The 19,461-nt window shown below is 35.1% G+C and overlaps 2 protein-coding genes across 2 annotated transcripts in view; both read right to left on the bottom strand.

Annotated features, from left to right (window-relative positions):
- Positions 1-19,461, bottom strand: part of LOC109155677 — a 36,676-nt gene that overhangs the window by 863 nt on the left and 16,352 nt on the right. The window contains exons 3-15 of the mRNA XM_019303298.1: positions 7,960-9,050; positions 7,164-7,664; positions 6,831-6,983; positions 6,580-6,722; positions 6,284-6,494; positions 5,951-6,188; positions 5,665-5,815; positions 5,271-5,584; positions 1,358-2,682; positions 992-1,117; positions 708-898; positions 393-603; positions 48-285 (exon numbers count right to left, since the gene is read on the bottom strand). Coding sequence (XP_019158843.1) covers positions 48-285; positions 393-603; positions 708-898; positions 992-1,117; positions 1,358-2,682; positions 5,271-5,584; positions 5,665-5,815; positions 5,951-6,188; positions 6,284-6,494; positions 6,580-6,722; positions 6,831-6,983; positions 7,164-7,664; positions 7,960-9,050 — 4,893 coding nt within the window. The remainder of the gene's footprint in view (positions 1-47; positions 286-392; positions 604-707; positions 899-991; positions 1,118-1,357; positions 2,683-5,270; positions 5,585-5,664; positions 5,816-5,950; positions 6,189-6,283; positions 6,495-6,579; positions 6,723-6,830; positions 6,984-7,163; positions 7,665-7,959; positions 9,051-19,461) is intronic.
- On the bottom strand, positions 15,532-19,315 carry LOC109155746 (G-type lectin S-receptor-like serine/threonine-protein kinase At4g03230). Its single transcript, XM_019303387.1, has 7 exons — positions 17,769-19,315; positions 17,236-17,388; positions 16,973-17,160; positions 16,684-16,894; positions 16,358-16,595; positions 16,069-16,219; positions 15,532-15,975 (listed from the first exon to the last, which is right to left on the bottom strand). Exons 1-7 carry the CDS (start codon positions 19,198-19,200, stop codon positions 15,667-15,669), a joined length of 2,682 nt encoding a protein of 893 aa, XP_019158932.1. The 5' UTR covers positions 19,201-19,315; the 3' UTR covers positions 15,532-15,666.

Below are 19,461 nucleotides of genomic sequence, written 5' to 3'. Positions count from 1 at the left end.
AATCTTTGAGATAAAAATGAGATATGCTTAGTAGTTAGTGTACTTACTATGTCCCAACAACCTTGGTGGTGTTTGCTTCAGTTCTTTTGCCTTCAACAATCCTTGCCAATCCAAAATCTGAAATTTTGGGATTCATTTCTTCATCTAACAAAATGTTACTCGTTTTTAAATCTCTATGAATGACCCTCAATCTTGAATCATGATGGAGATACAATAGCCCTCGAGCAATCCCCAATATAATGTCAAATCGCTTCTCCCAATCCAGTTGTGCACTTAAGTTTCGATCTTGAGAGATTATGGTGAAAAAAGAAGATTAGTAGAAACCAAACATTACCAGATTGTTTAACGGGCAGAAAAGAAAAAGAACAGAAAACAACATGTGATGGACTAACCAAATATCCAGGTGTCTAAACTTTTGTTTGGCATATATTCGTAGAGCAGAATCTTTTCTTTTCCTTTAATGCAGTAGCCCAAAAGGCGAACTAGATTCCGATGTTGAAGCTTTGCAATTAGTATAACTTCATTCTTAAATTCATTGCTGCCTTGTCCGGATTCTTTTGATAACCTTTTTACTGCTATTTCTCGACCTCCTTCGAATACACCCTGCACAAGTATTTGCACGGTTGAATTGTATGATGGGTACAAAATATTGAGTGGAGTTGGAATAATACTTACCTAAACAGAGAGGTATATATGTTGATCATTACCTTGTAAACGGGACCAAAACCTCCACGTCCAAGCTTATTCGCATCAGAAAAGTTGTCTGTAGCAACTAATATACTTTCGAAACTGAAGAATGGAACGTCGATCCCTTTCTCATCATGTTCTTCTATCATGCCTTCTCTGTCACTGTCATACACTTCGTGCAATTGAATCTCTTGATTGTTACTTTCATTTTCTGAAGTCCAAAACCAAAGATTCAAAACTATTAGTTGAGGAAACCTTCTCTTCTCCAACCAATAACTCAAGCAATTACTTCTTTTAAGGTTACCTCTATGTTTCGCGTTTCTCCTATGTCTGTAGTAAATGTAGAAAAAGACACAAACAACTAGAATGGCAACGGCTATAGTTGCAGGTATGATTGCTTTGAGTTTCCCTGATGACTTGTGATTTCCAACTGTTGAAATGAAAATGAAAATGAGGAAACATGAAATAAAACTGGCAATTTGGTATGAAAAATTCTTCTGATTCCAAAGTTCTTCAGAAACATTTACAGTTCCCAATTCATAGCTGAGGCAATAAATTACGAAATTCAGACAGCCAACATATTTCTCAGTAGAAACAAAACAAGATTAATGTGTTTTCGCAACTCAAAACACAAATATAGCAATCCATATGAGTTGAGAGCTGTTGTTACCTTGGACAGCTCCATGTTCAGATTCAGCGAGTCTAATCCGAATTGTGCTTCCATTTCTATCATCTTTTGAGAGATTCAAGAATTCATCATTCCATATTAAGCAACCATTGTTAGTATCATAAGCATAAGCAGTGCAGGAACAATTCCGCAGACAAACTGATTCGCATTGTTGAGAGCTCCGAACTGTCACATTTTGAGGCTGTCTGGGCAATTTCATATTCGTGGTCGGATCAAAGTTGTCCTTTGGGGCACTTGCATTCGCACATTGCAACTTCACATTCCTGGCACAGCCGCCGGAAAAATCCTTCAATCTCCAATCTTTATCCGACTTGACGCTGAAACCGGGCAAGCATTCACAAACAGAAGACGAATTCTCGTTACACACGCCAAACGGGCCGCAAGAAGCATAAACGTCGCATTGTTTTTCCGGCCGATTAAAGACGCTTTGCCACTGACCGCTATATGTAAACTGCTGGATTTGGCCCGTCACAGTGATTGAGAGTCTTGAGATCACGGAAGGGTCGTTGGGGAAATACGTCGAATAGCTCTCGTTCACATTGTTGACATAGCTGAAATCGTACAAAGAATTGGGAAGATCCTTAAATGCACGGCCATCCCAGGGTCCACTGCTCCAGTATTGCTCTATTCCGTTCCACTTCACAACATACTGCGCAATCGTGGGGTCCATCTCGAGACTGTACGGTCCCGGCGCCGGATCCTCCGAGTTCCGCCATGAAGTGAGCGACTGTTTCTCGTTCGTGCGCTTATTGTACCCGAGTCGCGCGTGGGGCATGAGCGTGTCCGCCGGATGATCGAAGCTCTGCCAGAGCGGCGGAGTGGTGTTAGAATACGGGCCGTCGGAAAGAACCAAGTTTCCGGTATTGAGAAGCGTTGCTTGAACGGGATTCTTGGGCGACTCAGAGTAGTTGAGATTGGTTGACCAAAGCGACTTTCTGCTTCCAGTTATCAGCACCAAGTTCCCGTCTTGGATGTTAAGCTGAGCTGAATCCATGTCGGCAGGGTAAATCGGAGCTATCCTATTGGCAACCCAAATCACTGTTTGAGGCGATATCAGGTTGTACCAAATGCCTGCGTAGTAATTAGATGACTTACCCGGAGTGAAGAAACCCATCTCAAATCTTCTATTTTCAGAGACAAGATTTACTCCAAGAGTTAGCGGTTTGTCTGCTGTGGTGAGGATGTTTGATCCCAGAGAGATTTCTGGAGAATTGATGAAGAAGAAGAAGAAGAAGAAGAAGAACAGAGAATGCCAGAGAGAACAACTATTCAGTCTCAGCTCCATGGCTGCATAGGAGTGCACGGAGCATTAGTCTGCTGAAAGTGGAGCTTACATTCTTTAATCAATGAATTAATTAATTAGGTACTTGGTTAATGGTAAAAATCTGAACCATAATCCAAAGGTTTTCTGGGTCATCATTGTTGAAATTTTCATAAATTTGAAATGTCTTAAATTGACTGTTGGAATAAGGAAGTCCAGAAATGTCTGGTTAGTTCACTCGATTAAGCAGTTGTATACCGTGAAGCACAGTTCATTTTACAAGATATATTCTTAATATAAATTATTTTTTATGTAATATATATTTATTTTTAATATATTACGGGTTTATTTTAAATTTTTAACTTACATTATATTAAGAATAAATATGTGTCAAAATATAATAAATTTATTAAAAATATATATGTATAATACGAGTACATTAAAATAAATTAATGATATATAAAAAATAAATTTGTATTAGATAGAGTGAATCGACAATTTAGGATGTGTTTGGTTGGTAGGTTTTACCCATAGAAATTAGTATGAAAGTGATTGTTGTTGTTTGGTTGATAGGTTTTAGAACACTATTATGGGTTTCGAATACCTCATCAATTGAAAAACTCATATTCAAATAAAATAAGGATTTTATTCCCTTATTCATTCTTAAGCACTACTATTAGTAATCATTCTCATTAGTCATTACACCTTATTACCAAACATGTTAAATACTTTCACCAAAATTTATTACTATTACTAAGTATTTGATACTCATTATGATTCCGATTCTAATTCCTATGTGTGAACCAAACACATCCTTAATAGTCTTGTGGGAATCATCAATGATCACTCATTCACTTGAGGCTATTTTTATTTATTTATTTATTTTTTTTTTTTGGAAAGTGAGGCTAATTTAATAGGCTTGTGGTATTCGACTTGTCAACTTCTACGAAAGCGACATTTCTCAATAGTTATCAATCCCATTATATGTATAATAATTAAAATATACTCCGTAAAAAAGTTCTTCGGTGGGCTTGGTGTAGAGGTATCCAAGATGGAGCATTATGTTGGAATCGTATAGAAATTATAGAAATTATGGATACATAATTTTATATTATATATAGATCCATAATTCTTATACTATAGATTCATAATTTTTATATTGTAGATTCATAATTTCTAAACTGCATAGTTATTAAATTATGAACATTGAAAATTATGAATATAAAATTTTGTAATTGTGAATACATAGTTCAATAATTATGAATCTATAATATAGAAATTATGAATCTATAGTATAGAAATTATGAATCCAATTTCATGTGCACCATGCATGGTGCACACGGTTGCACAACATAATTTGTCATCCGAGATGTTGTGGTGTAGTGTGATGCTCGGGAGGTTCTCCAATGGATTGAGAGACCAATCGAGGCCAAAGGTCCAATGCATAAAATTATTAAGGACATAGAGTTTGGCGAGGCAAGTTCTCGAGAGTTGAGCATTTGGCGCGAACAAAATTATGCAGCAAATTGGTTCACCAGTGTTGGTGCCCGTCAATTTAGAGCCTGGAAAGAACACAACTTCCCCCCTTGGGGGTTGATGGATGTTATTGAAGATGATGTGTTAAGTGTTCCTGGTCAGTGTCATATGGCACTCGATTTGTAGGTCGTTTGTCAGACTTGGGATCCCTCCTCCTTTGTAATCAAATATACATTCCATAATTGATTACATATTAGTAAGAAAAAATTATGTACAAAATAAATCATTATTTTGTATAATTATTTTTTTAATACTATTGACTCTATTATAAGGTAGTATGTGTTCATCTTGTATAGTTAATATAATTTCTTAATTGTTATGGTTCTATCTATAGTCATAACAAAATGACGGAAAAAAACATAGGAAAATACATGATACTAGAGGTAAGAAAAATATGCAAATATAAAAATAAGTAAATAAATAAAATGATAGTACCTCTTTAAGAAATATATTTTTAAATTTAAAAAATAGCTTTAAACATTTTATAAAATTTGTAAAAAATTTTGTTAAAGACAAATAATAATGTTTATGTCACATCAATACATCAATGCCTCAAATGAGGTTTGAACCTTTCTCCTACTTAAAGAGCAACCAAGTACTAATGGACCACAAGCCACTTGATTACATTGATATATTTTAAACATAAGAAAACCAAAGATGGTAGCTTAGTAGGTTATTCCGTATTAACCTTTTTTTTTTTGGGATATTATTCCGTATTAACCTAGAACCCTTAAACATCAAAATTATCTTAAAGGTTAGTTTTATTTGAAAATCAAACTTAAATTTTTGTATCACAAAGTTTACAAACTAATCAAAATTCACGAATGTAATATTATCTTTAACGTTTTAAAGGTTTGGAATTTCATTACCAAAATAATATATAGTGTGCAAACAGCTAAATTAAAATATCAAAACATAATACAATACCTAAGAAAAATAAGTATTCACATTATCTTCACGTACTTTATCCATTTTCTTATGTGACAATAAATAATCATACTCACATTACCATAACAACATTATATAACTTCAAGACAGCTCAGTTAGTTATTGAGATGAAGTTTAAAAACAATGATCCGAGATTAAGTCTCGCTTCACTATCGACCTTCTACCAGCACTGAAGCAGTGACTTCATTGTTGGAGTAGGTACTTTTCTTGGACGAAGAAGAAGACGGCGTGTCGGAGACACGCCTCCTTGCTACAAAAGCTGGCTGCTTCGGCTGTGGAAGACTCATGCTTTCAGTCACAAGCATTATAACAACATTGGACATTGTTGGTCGATCGTTTGGATCTTCTTGCACGCACAGCAGCCCCATATTTATGCATTTCAACACTTCACTTTGGTTGCAAGATGAGAGTAGAGTCGGATCCATCATATCCAGTGCCTTCTCTTCCATCCAAAACTTCCATGCCTGAGACGACAATAAAGAATCAGCACTAGCTAGTGAACAAATAATGACAGATTTGTTTGCAGCAGAATGTGTATGCTCACATGGCCTAAGAGGTTCAAGGATTCTTGAGACTGGAAAAATGATGTGTTTTTCCTTCCGCTGATGATCTCAAGTACAACAACACCAAAACTAAAAACATCCGATTTGATTGAGAAGAGCCCCTCCATTGCGTATTCTGGAGGCATATACCCACTTGGTAAAACAAAATAAAGGTGATCAAAAGTATCAAAATTAGTGTCTGCATAATCAAATTAAATTCCTTGAATTCACCAAACAATAATGATGCTTATGTATGGAAATGTAGCAAGGATTATTATATAAACTTACAGGGTGCCAACAACTTTCTTTGTATTGGCTTCTATGCTTTTTCCTTCAACGATTCTTGCCAGCCCAAAATCTGAAATCTTGGGGTTCATCTCTCGATCTAATAAAATGTTGCTAGCTTTAAGATCCCTATGAATGACCCTCAACCTTGAATCTTGGTGAAGATAAAGAAGACCTCTAGCAATGCCCAATATGATGTCGAACCTCATTTTCCAATCCAGTGTCGCAGAGAGTGTGCAATCTTGCAAAATGAGAAGACATTTTAGAATGCAAAGAATTGAATTGAAGCTGATAAATAAGTTGCAGAAAGAAGATCAGCAGCGATCATGGACTAACCAAATATGATGGCATCTAAGCTTTTGTTCGGCATGTATTCATACAACAAAATCTTTTCATTTGTTGTGATGCAGTAGCCTACAAGTTTCACTAGATTGCGGTGTTGAAGCTTGGCAATCAACACAATCTCGTTCTTGAATTCATTCACGCCTTGTCCACTGTGGCTCAACAACCTTTTCACAGCAATTTCTTGCCCTCCTGGAAAAATACCCTGTGCAAGTCTACAACTGTTACATTCACAAGCTGGCCTGGGGCCTAATGCTCGAAATAAGATAGTCGTTTAGTCTCGAAATAACCTTATAAACCGGGCCAAAACCCCCTTGTCCAAGCTTGTTTGCATCAGAGAAACTCTCTGTTGCTGCCAATATGATTTCCAGGCTAAAAAATGGAATGTCAATAGCTTTCTTATCATCCTCAGTGAACAAGTCATCCTCTTGGTCTGCAATGTTTGTTAAGTACAGTTATTCTCAGTTGATTTCCTCAGATTGTTGTCAAAGAAAAACAGCACCCACTAGTTAGAAACAGAATTCTTCCAATCCAGCCTTACCCTTTCTTTCATGAACCAAATTTCTTCTATAAATTATGTAGCCAATGCTGCACAAAATTACAAGCACTAGAACCACTGAGATAAAAATAATCACTGATCTGAACTTCACAGAAGATTTTGTCCTTTCGGTTGATGACCCTGCTTCTGTCATTACTGAGACATAGGCAAGAAGAATTTCAGTTCATTGAGTTCTAAATGTGGAGATGGCATAAAATCTTTAAGCCTTATGCCACTACTGCACCAAAACATTGCTCTCAGATCAAAGACAATGACATTGCATGGAGGCTAACAAAGAGCATATAATCAAACAGGAATAGTAAAGTTTAAGCATACCTGAGGTACAATTTAAGCTTGAGGCATCCCATTTGAAACCTGATTTGCATTGGCACCTCCCCTGCCCTTGATTTGTAGCATTGCAAATTGAGTTGGGCCAATCCTCACAGTGAATACGAGCACTACAAGTTGGCTCCGGTGGAGGGTTCCAACCAATCTCTATACTATCTTTGCGTTGATTCAGTAATTGATCAATGTCGTCAATATAACACCAGTTGGTCACATTGAATGGCAATGAATCGTTGAGTGCGACTCCATCAGTTGGGTTTCTGGAATTACATGTATGAGAATTTTCCATATCGACTTCAATAAAAAATCTTTGGGTGTTGAAGTCGATACCAGTGACAAGATAGGAATTATTCACTGTTTGGAAACTTAAATCGCCTGTGGACTCTTTACAGGAGAAACTACTGTACAGAGGATCTCCACAGTCTGGTTGAGTGCTTAAAGGATATGGTATCGACTTTAAACCACAAGGGAGACAGTCCCTCCTTGTTCGTTCTGCAAAAGATCAGAGCATGAAACATTTCACAAAAGCAATGATGTTTAATGAGGGGAATTGAAGAATGTATTCTATCTCAACTAAAAGTCTAAGTTGATAGTTGGATTGCTATTCATATATTATATGTTGGCCTCCTCAGAGTCAGGTTACTTTTGACGGACTCCAAGCAACTAACACACTTGAACCAGAACCATGGTCTCTTTTTATGGAAGTGACATGAAGGTTGGTTGAAGAATGTGCTCCATCTCAACTAAAAGTAAAGTCTAAGCTGGGAAAGGAATATATTGTTCTTACCTAAGTCAGAAATTGCAACACGGACGGAAAGGCTAAGACCAATGGTGTCATCCTTTTGGAGACCAGCTAAATTAGATGTCCAAATTCTGCATTCGAGTCTAACGTCACTAGTCCCTCTTTGTCTTCGATCCACTGCACTATACGAATAAGCCTGGCACTGGCAATCACGAAGGCAATCCTGTTTGCATTCTTCTTCACTCTTAGCATTTGTAATACGCGGGTCTGGTTTCCCAAGAATCATTGAAGTGAGATTAAAGAATGTGTCTCTCGTGGCATTCTGGTTGCAGCTAATATCTGACTTTCTAGAACAACCACCTGAAAATTCTTCAGCTCCCCAATCATCTGGATTAGTAGGTTTAAACCCCGGCAAACACTTGCAGATTGAACCATAGTTGATGCTACAGCTAGCAAACGTCCCACAGAAGTTATACACGCTGCAATTATCCCTTGGCTGTGCCCATTGCAAAGACCAGCTAGCCTCGCTATTATCCCAGATATAGAACTGTATTTGCCCAGAGGAATTCATCAATAGTCTTGGATTATGGTATAAAGGCAGGTTTGGGAAGTTTGCCGCACTAAAATTCAATAGCAAGAAGTATACAGCAGTGGGTATACCACTTAAACTGGTTAATCCGTCTCCAACGCCACCTTTCCAGTACGTTACTGTTCTCTTCAGAATGATGTACTGGGCCGTGCCTTTATCAAGCTGGAATGTGTAATTCCCAGTTGCAGGCTGGTCCTGAGAGGTTTTCCAGGAAACCAATTTTAAGCCCCCCGGTGTCATCTTCATCCCGGGGAGGAAAGTATCGGTTGGGTAATCGAAACTCTGCCACAGTATTTCCCCTGATTCGTCCCTGAAAACCAAATTCCCTGAATCCAAAAGCTGTGCTGTCCGGTTGTAAGACCTGGGGGTGGAGGGATATCGATGTCCCACGGAGAAACAAGAATCTCCATTTCCGCTTGATATAGTAAGGTTACCTTCTTGAATGGCAATAATGGCTCCTGGAGAATCTGAACACGGGTTATCCCTGTTGGCAACCCAGACGATTGTTCGAGGATTGTGTCCATAATACCATATCCCCACATATCTGTTTGCACCCTGAGGAGGAAAGAACCCTAGCTCAAAACTCTTCCCAGCTGAAACAATAGTTTCTCCATCTTTGAGTAAACTGTTTCCACTGGTGATGATGTCTCTAGTAGTAGTAGTAGTAGTAGGGTGACATGGAAGCACAAAGCACACCAAAAATGAACACAGGAAAAGGCGCCGGTGGTTCATAGTTGCAGATCAATTGCATGCGTTGCTTAGACAGTAGAATGATGATGATGATGATAAAGTCTTCATCTCCTATGAAGTCAATGCTGAAGTAATGCTAGTAATGTTGACAGTAGACTAGTAAAAGTAATGCTAGTAAATTCCAACTTCCAAAGTTGGTGGAGCCATGATAACAATGTTTCCTTGTGATTTTTGCAATATTTCCACACTTCCAATCTTTGGCTTCTCGTATGATAAAATAACACTTATCAAATACGCATGCAAATCTTTAAACGTCAATGTTGTTTGCGTTTTTCTTTGGTGAAAGTGCCAGATTAGTCAAATCATTTTCATTTGAACACTCGCTCTATAACTAATGGCATGTTTGGTTCATAGAATAGATCAAGAATAAAATGACATTCTTTGAAATAAACCTATTCCATTGTTTGGTTCGTCACTTTGTTATGTGAATACTATTTCTAAGAATGACTTATTACCTGAGGAATAGCTTTTATATTACAAATAACAAAAATATCTTTACCTACATGGGGTGTATATATATATATATATATATATATATATATATATTAAAACATAATAAGTGTGAAGGAAGGTTATAGTGTTATATCATTCATTTATGTCTGTTTTTTTCGTTAAGTTTTATGATACATTATGCTATAAATGTTGTACTATACAATATTTGGGACAATTGGACAAATATATTCCTACCATTATAACTTTCGTTATCTTTTCCACTATTGCTTCCATGTACATGCATTCACCATATATTTTCTTATTTTCAATAATAATAATAATAATATACACATTATATATTGGAGTTATATGTTAGTTATTTCTTAAAATATAAATATTAAATTTATAGAAATATTTTACATTATTATTATTATTATTTACAATAATTTAAATATCTAAAATATAAATAAATTTAAAATTTTAATATAAAATATTAATATTGGGCACTTATTTTTTGGCATCACGCATAAGAGATACTAGTGTGTGTGTGTGTGTGTATGTATGTGTGTGTGTGTGTATATATATATATATATATATATATATATCACACAGACATTTATATGTTGGTGATAATGAACCAAAAATCGATTTAATATCGTAAAATAATATTTATATATACACACACGAAGTATATAAAATATTATTCGATATATTATATCCGAAATATATATATATATATATATATATATATATATATATATATATATATATATATACACAAATATATATATAAATCAGACCGCCATGGTTATATGCATGAATATCTACGGAAAAGATATATACATATCAACCAAATGGAATTTATAATACACAGATTATAATTCCAACCAAACTATAACATTATAGGAGGATTTTTGCTTAGAAGCATAATCCAAAAACGAAAGAAGGAAAGATTGGCTCGTGTTTGGATAAGGGTTTTTAGCGTGAGTCAAGAGACCACTCTTTCCTTAAAACCTTATTTGCCACCTCCCAAAAGTGCTAGGAGCGCCGTGGCCTAGGTTTCCCAGGATAAAACGCGCTACGGTTCGACGTTTGAGCACCCAAACGAACGAACTCGGCGAACTAGAGCAAAGCCTTGAACACAGTTCGGCTTAAGAAAGGAGTAGAAACAGAGTTTTTGAGGAGAGAAAACACTTCTTGTGTTGTGTGTTCTTGTCACAATGTGCTTGTTAAATCTGCTGCACTCTACCCCCTCCTTATATAGGGATTGAGGAGTGAATAGCCTTTATTATGGCATTTAGGGGCATCCCTACAACTTCTTGTAACATCCACCATAAACATGGGTGTTAATTCAAAAATTAAAATTGGATTTAATTCAAAGAATTAATCCCATAACAGCTGAATTAAATCCCAACAGTCACAAATAGAAGCTTTCTGGTTCGTGTATACTGTGCATATCTCGGCCACTGCTTTTGCAAAGTTTCGGCCAAGCTGGCCGAAATTAGCAATTGCAATTGCAAATTGCAATTTGCAATTCCCATGCAAATTTGGCCTAACGTGGCCATTTGCAATTCACTTGCAAATTCGGCCTAACGTGGCCGAGACTTTGAAACTTACAGTTTCAATAGTTTCGGCCACTTGGCCGAAACTAACACAATAATCAACACGAAATTTCGTGGCTTTGTTGGAAAATGAATATCGAAGTTTTGGGATTTGATTTGCACTCCCCTTGCGCACAAGAGAGAGCCTCTATGCTATACAATTCAATAAGCTTAACAAGAGCTCATGTATAAATAGTGGGGCAAATCCTCTTCCCAAACCAATGTGGGACAAAAGTTCACTTTTTCCCTTCATTTTCCAACTCAAATGGGTCTACTTTGAGAATCAATATCTCATTCACCCATTATCCGTTTTGAGCGTACAATATATCAATCTCTTCGTCTCACTACGAAGAACCCGAATCCACTTTGACCCGACCCAAATCGGAAGTGGACCCCACTGATAATTGTACCACAAAATACCCACTTAATATGCCATTTTATGCCATTTCAAGCTATTTTTTCCAACATTATATATTTCTTATTTTATCCCTAATTAAATTTATTTCCTATTTCACCACCACAGCCACCGCCACTGCCGCCACCACCACCACCACCATATTTTTTATAAGGGTATTTATGTCTTTTAAAAAATATTTCATTTCTATTCCTTAAACCAACCAAACACTGTAATATAATTCCTAAAGTATATATTCCTTCCGCGAACCAAACAATAGAATACAATTCCTATTCTATTCCTTGCGTATTCCATTTCTTATGGAATAACATTTCTATTACCCCAAAATTCATTCCGTGAACCAAACGTGTTGTAAGAGTGTATCCAATCAAGATTTTTATAGACTTTCAAAGAGTTGTAAAGTGATGGATTTTAAATAACTCTCATAGAATTTTTTTTGGACTTTTATTAACTTTTTATGAATCTAATAAAGGTGCGGATAAAGGATTTGTCATTTCTAATAATAATAATAATAATAATAATAATAATAATAATAATAATAATAATAATAAAAAAGTGCGGATAAAGGATTTGTCATTTCTTTAAAAATGTTTAATAATAATAATAAAGGATTTGTCGTGAAAGTTGCAGATAAAGAGAAGTAAAAGGTTTTTAAATTGAGAAGGGTAAATGGTGTTATTTCTTTAAAATAATAAAGATAAAATGGGCAAAAAAAAAAGGTTAGGAAGTTACTAGTTTATTTTGAAACGTTCGAAAATAAACTCTTATTTTAAGCTACGAAGTTATTGAAAACATTACCAAATTAAACAGAGAATTTATAATTTATTAGTAAGTTAAATTAAGCTATAAGCCTTGCCAATATAACCAATAGCGTCTAAAGCCTAATTTTCCCTTCTTTCTCTCTTTAGACCTAAAATTCTTTTTCTCCCTAAAAATAATGGAAAAACATTAGAAATTTGAATTTTATAGTTAATATTGTTTTAATTTGACCAGAAAATTTTCGATTAATCTCGGCGGTGCGACTATTCCGATGAATTTGTCTCTTCTCCATGTTCATGCATGGCAGCCCACGGGAGTTGCCTAATATAATAGCTCAGATTATAGAGAAAATTAAAAGATAAAAGAAATTTTTGAAACGTAATGTGAAATTTGACAGAAAGAAATAAAAAGTTCGTGTGGTTCGGACAGAGAAAAAAAAGTTTGTAAAGAAAATTAAAAGTTTGAGATTGGAGAAATACCCTGTGCAAGCTAAGGGGGGTGTATTCAATCATGACTTTCATAGAGTTTTAAAGACTTTTATGAACTTTAAAAGTTTGGGGGTATTCAATTCAAACTTTTAGAGAGTCTTTAAAAGTCATGCGGTATTCAATCAAGATTTTTAAAGAGTCTTTAAAAGTCGTGTGGTATTCGATTAAGACTTTTAGAGAGTCTTTAAAAGTCACGTGGTATTCAAAAAGTTATGAACTTTTGTAGACTTTTTAATTTTAAGACTTTTGTAGACTTTTCCTTCTCAAATATAAATAGTTGAAATCCAACCATCAACCCCAAGATTTTAAAATTTTATTTCTAACAACTTTGAATGTTTTCTCTCTATTTAAACTCTATTTTTCTCCCTATTTAAACTTTATAAACCTATCTAAATTTAATAAAATTAATTTTTTCTTCGTTATCCCATATTTTCCTCATACCTAAAACTCTACCAATTTTTTTTCTCTCTCCTAAACTTTACAATCTTCCTCTAAAAATTTGAAATAATATTATTTTTACTTCATTATTGCTTGTTTATATTGATTTTTACTTTTTTAATAAATTTTTATCCCTAACTTTCTCTAATTCTCCCTAAATACATGAACAAAGCAAATTTTTCATCATCAAATTTTACTATATGTTTCATAATATTCCTATAAATACTTATACATTTTTATTTTTATTCTTTTTATGTTTATATTCGTAATATATATTTTTCCTATTTTTAACAAGTTACTACGAATAGCGAACTACTGTTCGCAACAACAATTCGGGGTTGCAAACAAAAGCACCGTCTTGTTGTTCGGAGTCTCTTATTGCAAATAATTGTTCTTTGCGTGATGCCTAACAATATATCAAGTATAATTTTATATATATATATATATATATATATATATATATATATATATATATATATATATATATATATATATATATATATTAATTTTTTTTTTATTTTATGCAACTTGTGATTAACAAATTCACCTCAGATGGATTAGACTGAAGATAAGTTACAGAGTATATCTTAGAAATAATCTCTAACTAATCTAACTAATAAAGAGCTAAGTCAAAGTCTAAGTACCACCACTAGTCTAAGACTATATATTATACAAATAATAAATATGAAATAATAGTCTTGCTAACACTTGTAATTATATTTTTAAATATTTTATTTGATCAATTCTTTTATTATAAATTTTATTATTCAATATTGTTATGATTATCTAAAGAAATAATTTTTTTTATGTTTATTAATAATATATATAAGTAATTAGCATATAAGTCTCAACCTACATACTATGGAGATAAATAATAATGTTGAGAATGTTGATGTGTGTGAAGAACTATATAATAAGAAAATTTTATGATATATTATAAATGTTTTGTAAGAAAATTATATAAATGATAAGAATCAAAATCATTGAAAGTTTGTAAGGATGTATTCAATTTAGAATTTCAATGACTTTTGTAGACTTTTTAAAATAAAAAGTTGATAAAAGTCTATGAATGTTTTTTATATAGACTTTTATAGAGTATTATAAAGTTTTGAACGACTCTATGAAAGTCAATCAAAGTTTATTAAAATCTATCATTTTAAAAGTCTTTAAAACTCTACAAAAGTCATGATTGAATACACCCCTTAAGTCTACAACTGTTACATTAAACCAACACCCACACTAAAATTAAAGTTAATTGGTCGGTGCAATTGAGGCGAAACCAAATGCAAATTGTGACATTGTTTGGCACGGAGCAACCAGTGACAATTAGAATATTATATTAATGATTTTGATCAACAAATTTATTATGAATAAATATCAATTTTGGTCCCACGAGTATTAGTAAAATGACAATTTTTGTCCACATGTTTAATTCTTACTAATTTTCATCCAAGATTATTATTTTAGTACCAATTTTTATCCACGATTATTGTTTTAGTGTTAAGATTCATCACACCGGTAAGACATTCTAAACATAAAATTTCTAAGTGTATTTTTTTTAATATAATTTTTCAACTTAAGATCCCAATTTGAGCATGAATAAAGGGATTTAAGCCACAAGACTAATCTCAATTCGTAATTTTTTTCCTCATCCTACCTTAATTTGAGGAGGAGAAATAGTGGAAAACTGCAAATTTGGATCAACCTTAGGTCTTAAATCATTTTATTCATGCTCAAATTGGGATCTTAATTTGAAAATAACAAAAACACCCTTAATAGTTTCATATTTCGGCATGTCTTAAACGAATGTGTGACCGACGTAATAAATTTTGACATTAAAACAACACTTTACTCATGCTCAAATTGGGATCTTAATTTGAAAATAACAAAAATACCCTTTAATAATTTCATATTTCGACATGTCTTAAACGAAGGGGTGACCGACGTGATAAATTTTGACATTAAAACAATACTCGTAAATGAAAATTGGTACTAAAATAAATAAATAATAGTCATGGATGAAAATTAGTAAGAATTAAATATGTGAATCAAACCTGTTATTTTACTAATACTCATGGAACTAAGATTGGTATTTGCTCAATTTATTACACTACACTAGACACTAATATTTCCGATGTCAACATGTAATAAATTGCCATTTTATTGTTGTCACTCGGTTAAATAATGCTCTTTCAACCAACATTAAAATCTCATACATCTTTACTGATTTTAAATTGGTTGGTTTGAGATAATCATATCAAAAGAGTATTGATTGGTTAACTATCGACCCACCATTGAAATAGTCAACTCATTGTGGGATTCGGCGGTGATCTTGGACGAAGAAGAAGATGGCGTTTCAGAAATACGCCGCCTTGCTACAAAAGCTGGCTGCTTCGGCGGTGGAACACTCATGTTTTCAGTCGCTAGCATTATAACAACATTCGACATTGTTGGCCGGTCGTTTGGATCTTCTTGCACGCATAATAGCCCCACATTTATGCACCTCAACACTTCACTTTGGTTGCAAGAAGAGACCAGAACCGGATCCATCATATCCACTGCTTTCTCTTCCATCCAAAACTTCCATGCCTGCAGACACAGTTACAGAATTATATTGTCACCGCTAAACAAACAATCACAGAAAAATTTGTAGAAAGAATAGGCTTTTGATATGATGCTCACATGGCCTAAGAGGTTCAAGGATTCTTGAGATTGGAAAAATGATGTGTTTTTCCTTCCACTAATGATCTCAAGTACAACCACACCGAAACTAAAAACATCAGATTTGATTGAGAAGAGCCCCTCCAGTGCATATTCCGGAGGCATATATCCCCTTGGCAAAACAAAAGAAAGTATGAAATTAGTGTCTGATCTGCATAATTAAGATAATAGATTCCTTGAATTCACCACACTACATTAATGATGCTTATGTATGGAAATGTAGTAAGGATTATCATATATATAAACTTACAGAGTTCCAACAACTTTGTTTGTATTGGCTTCTATACTTTTTCCTTCAACGATTCTTGCCAGCCCGAAATCTGAAATCTTAGGGTTCATCTCTTGATCTAATAAAATGTTGCTAGCTTTAAGATCCCTATGAATGATCCTCAACCTCGAGTCCTGGTGGAGATAAAGAAGACCTCTAGCAATGCCCAATATGATGTCGAACCTCATTTTCCAATCCAGCATATCAGCCAGTGTGGAATCTTGCAAACAAAATAAGACTCAAGAATGTTAAGGTTTTAACCACAGGTTTGCAGAAAGAAAGTGATGATGATGAGTTCATAGACTAACCAAATATGATGGCATCTAAGCTTCTGTTTGGCATGTATTCATACAACAAAATCTTTTCATTTGTTGTGACACAATAGCCTACAAGTTTCACTAGATTGCGATGTTGAAGCTTGGCAATCAACACAATCTCGTTCTTGAATTCATTCACACCTTGCCCTCCCTGGCTTAATAACCTTTTCACTGCAATTTCTTGCCCTCCAGGAAAAATACCCTGTGCAAGTCTACAACTGTTACATTACAAGGCACCTAATCCTTGAAATAAGATAGTTGAAAGTAGGCTCTAAACAACCTTATAAACCGGGCCAAATCCCCCTTGTCCAAGCTTGTTTGCATCTGAGAAATTATCTGTTGCTGCCAATATGATTTCCAGGCTAAAAAATGGAATGTCAATGGCTTTCTTATCATCCTCAGTTAACTCATCCTCTTGGTCTCCAATGTTTGCCAAGTTATTAAGTTGGTTTCCTACAATTCTTTTGTCTAAGGTAAAACAGCACAAGTTAGAAACACAGTTCTTTCCATAAACATAAGAGTTGAAGATTGATGCAGTCTTACCCTTTCTTTTACGAACCAAATTTCTTCTATAAATTATGTAGCCAATGCTGCACAACATTACAACCGCTAGAAACACTGAGATAGAAATAATCACTGATCTGAACTTCACAGAAGATTTTGTCCTTTTGTTTGATGACCCCAGTTCTGTCATTATTGAGACACAGGCAAGAAGATTTTCATTTTATTGAGTTCTAAATGTGGAGATGACCAAAATATTATTGTCAAGAGGTCTGAACCGGCCCTCTATAAGCTGGTTCAGGTTTGAGCTAAGCCCAACCCAGGCCGGCTCAGGATTGGTTCGACCTTGAATCAGTGTGTGCCCACCTCTATTTTACATACAATCAGCTAAAAGCAAACAACTAATTTACCAAACACTTTTTTATAACTAGCTAATACTATCAGCTGGTCAAACCAACTAAATCAATCAGCTATCAGCTAACTTAATCAGCTACATTTGCCAAACACCCTAAGTCAATTGATAGAATCAAAAGAGCTAATGTTAAATAATCAAGAAAAGTAAAGTTTAAGTATACCTGAGGTACAATTTAAGCTTAAGGCATCCCATTTGAAACCGGATTTGCATAGGCACCTTCCCAGCCCTTGTTTTGTAGCATTACAAATTGAGTTGGGCAAATCCTCACAGTCAATAGAAGTGCTACAAGTTGGCTCTGCTGGAGGTTTATCATTGTTACCCATGTCTGAGATTGCAATGCGGATGGAAATGTTAAGATCATTTGTGATATCCTGTTGGAGAGCAATGACATCAGATGTCCAAATTCTGCATTCTTGTCTAAGGTCACCAGTCCCTCTTTGTCTTCGAGTAGGATCCAATGCACTATAGGAATAAGCCTGGCACTGGCAATTGTTAAGGCACTCCTGTTTGCAGTCTTCTTCAGTCTCAGCATTTGAAAAAGCCAAGTCTGGATTCCCGATTACCACTGAAGTGAGGTTCAAGAATGTGTCTCTCTTGCCATTCTGGTTGCAGCTAATAGCTGACTTCCTAGAACAGCCACCGGAAAATACGTTAGCTCCCCAATCATCGGGATTAGTAGGTTCAAACCCCGGCAAACACTTGCAGGGTACATCATTGTTGTTGTTACAGCTACCAAACTTCCCACATCTGTTATACGAACTGCAATTATTGCGTGGCTCTGACCATTGCAAAGACCAACTGGTTTTATTGCTATCCCAGATATAGAATTGTATTTTCCCATTGGAATTCATCAATAGCCTTGGATTTGGGTATGGAGGCTGACTTGAGTCATTTGTTTTAAAATTGGATAGCAAGGAGGATACAGCAGGGGGCAAAGTATTTAAACTGGTTAATTGGTCTCCTACTCCACTTTTCCAGTATGTTACAGATCTGTGATAGATGATGTACTGTTCCTTGTCTCCTGGATCTTGGATGAAGGTGTAATTTCCAGGCGTGGGGTTGTAGCCAGAACTTGCCCAGGAAGTCAGTGTTAAACTCTCATCCATTTTCATCCCAGGAAGAAAAGTATCGGCTGGATGGCCGAAACTTTGCCATAAAGTCTTTCCCGAAAGATTATCAATCAGAACTAAATTCCCAGAATCCAAAAGCCTTGCTGTCCTTGCAGTCCTGTGTGACTTAGAGGGCGTAGGATCAAGTTGTGTGGAGAAACATGTAGCGCCAGTAGCATTCAGAACATAAAGATTTCCATCTTCTTTAATGGCGACGACAGCCCCTTCTGGGTCCTGAATTGGAGACTCCCTGTTGGCAACCCAGACAATTGTTTGGGGGTTCAACTTGTAATACCAAATGCCTACATAGCAGTTTGAATGTTCTTCATCTAGAAAGAAACCAAGCTCAAATCTTTTCCCAGCCGAAACAAGTGCGTCACCCTCAGTTAATAAACTGCTTCCGGTGGTGATTGCGTCTCTACCATGACATGATGGAAGCATAAACATTAAGAAAGCACACAAGAGCTTGCATATGTACTGCATAGTTGCAGATTAATGATTGAATGTTTGTTGAGACCATGGGATTTGATGATAACAAGTCTTCGATCCCGAATGAAGTCAACACTAACTTACAGACTAGACAACTAGTACCAAAGTAAGGTGCAGCTGACGCGCCCATCATGACAACATACTTTTCCAATTATCCAAGCGCAATCTTGCTGTCCAATTATCCGACTTGTCTTTTTTTTTTTTTTGTCTCAATTCTTTAGATATTTCTTGTCAAGTTCTAATCTTGGATTCATA

This window comes from Ipomoea nil, unplaced genomic scaffold (assembly GCF_001879475.1).
Source record: "Ipomoea nil cultivar Tokyo-kokei standard unplaced genomic scaffold, Asagao_1.1 scaffold2704, whole genome shotgun sequence".
Classification (NCBI taxonomy): Eukaryota; Viridiplantae; Streptophyta; class Magnoliopsida; order Solanales; family Convolvulaceae; genus Ipomoea; species Ipomoea nil.
This window is presented reverse-complemented; position numbering and strand designations above follow the sequence as displayed.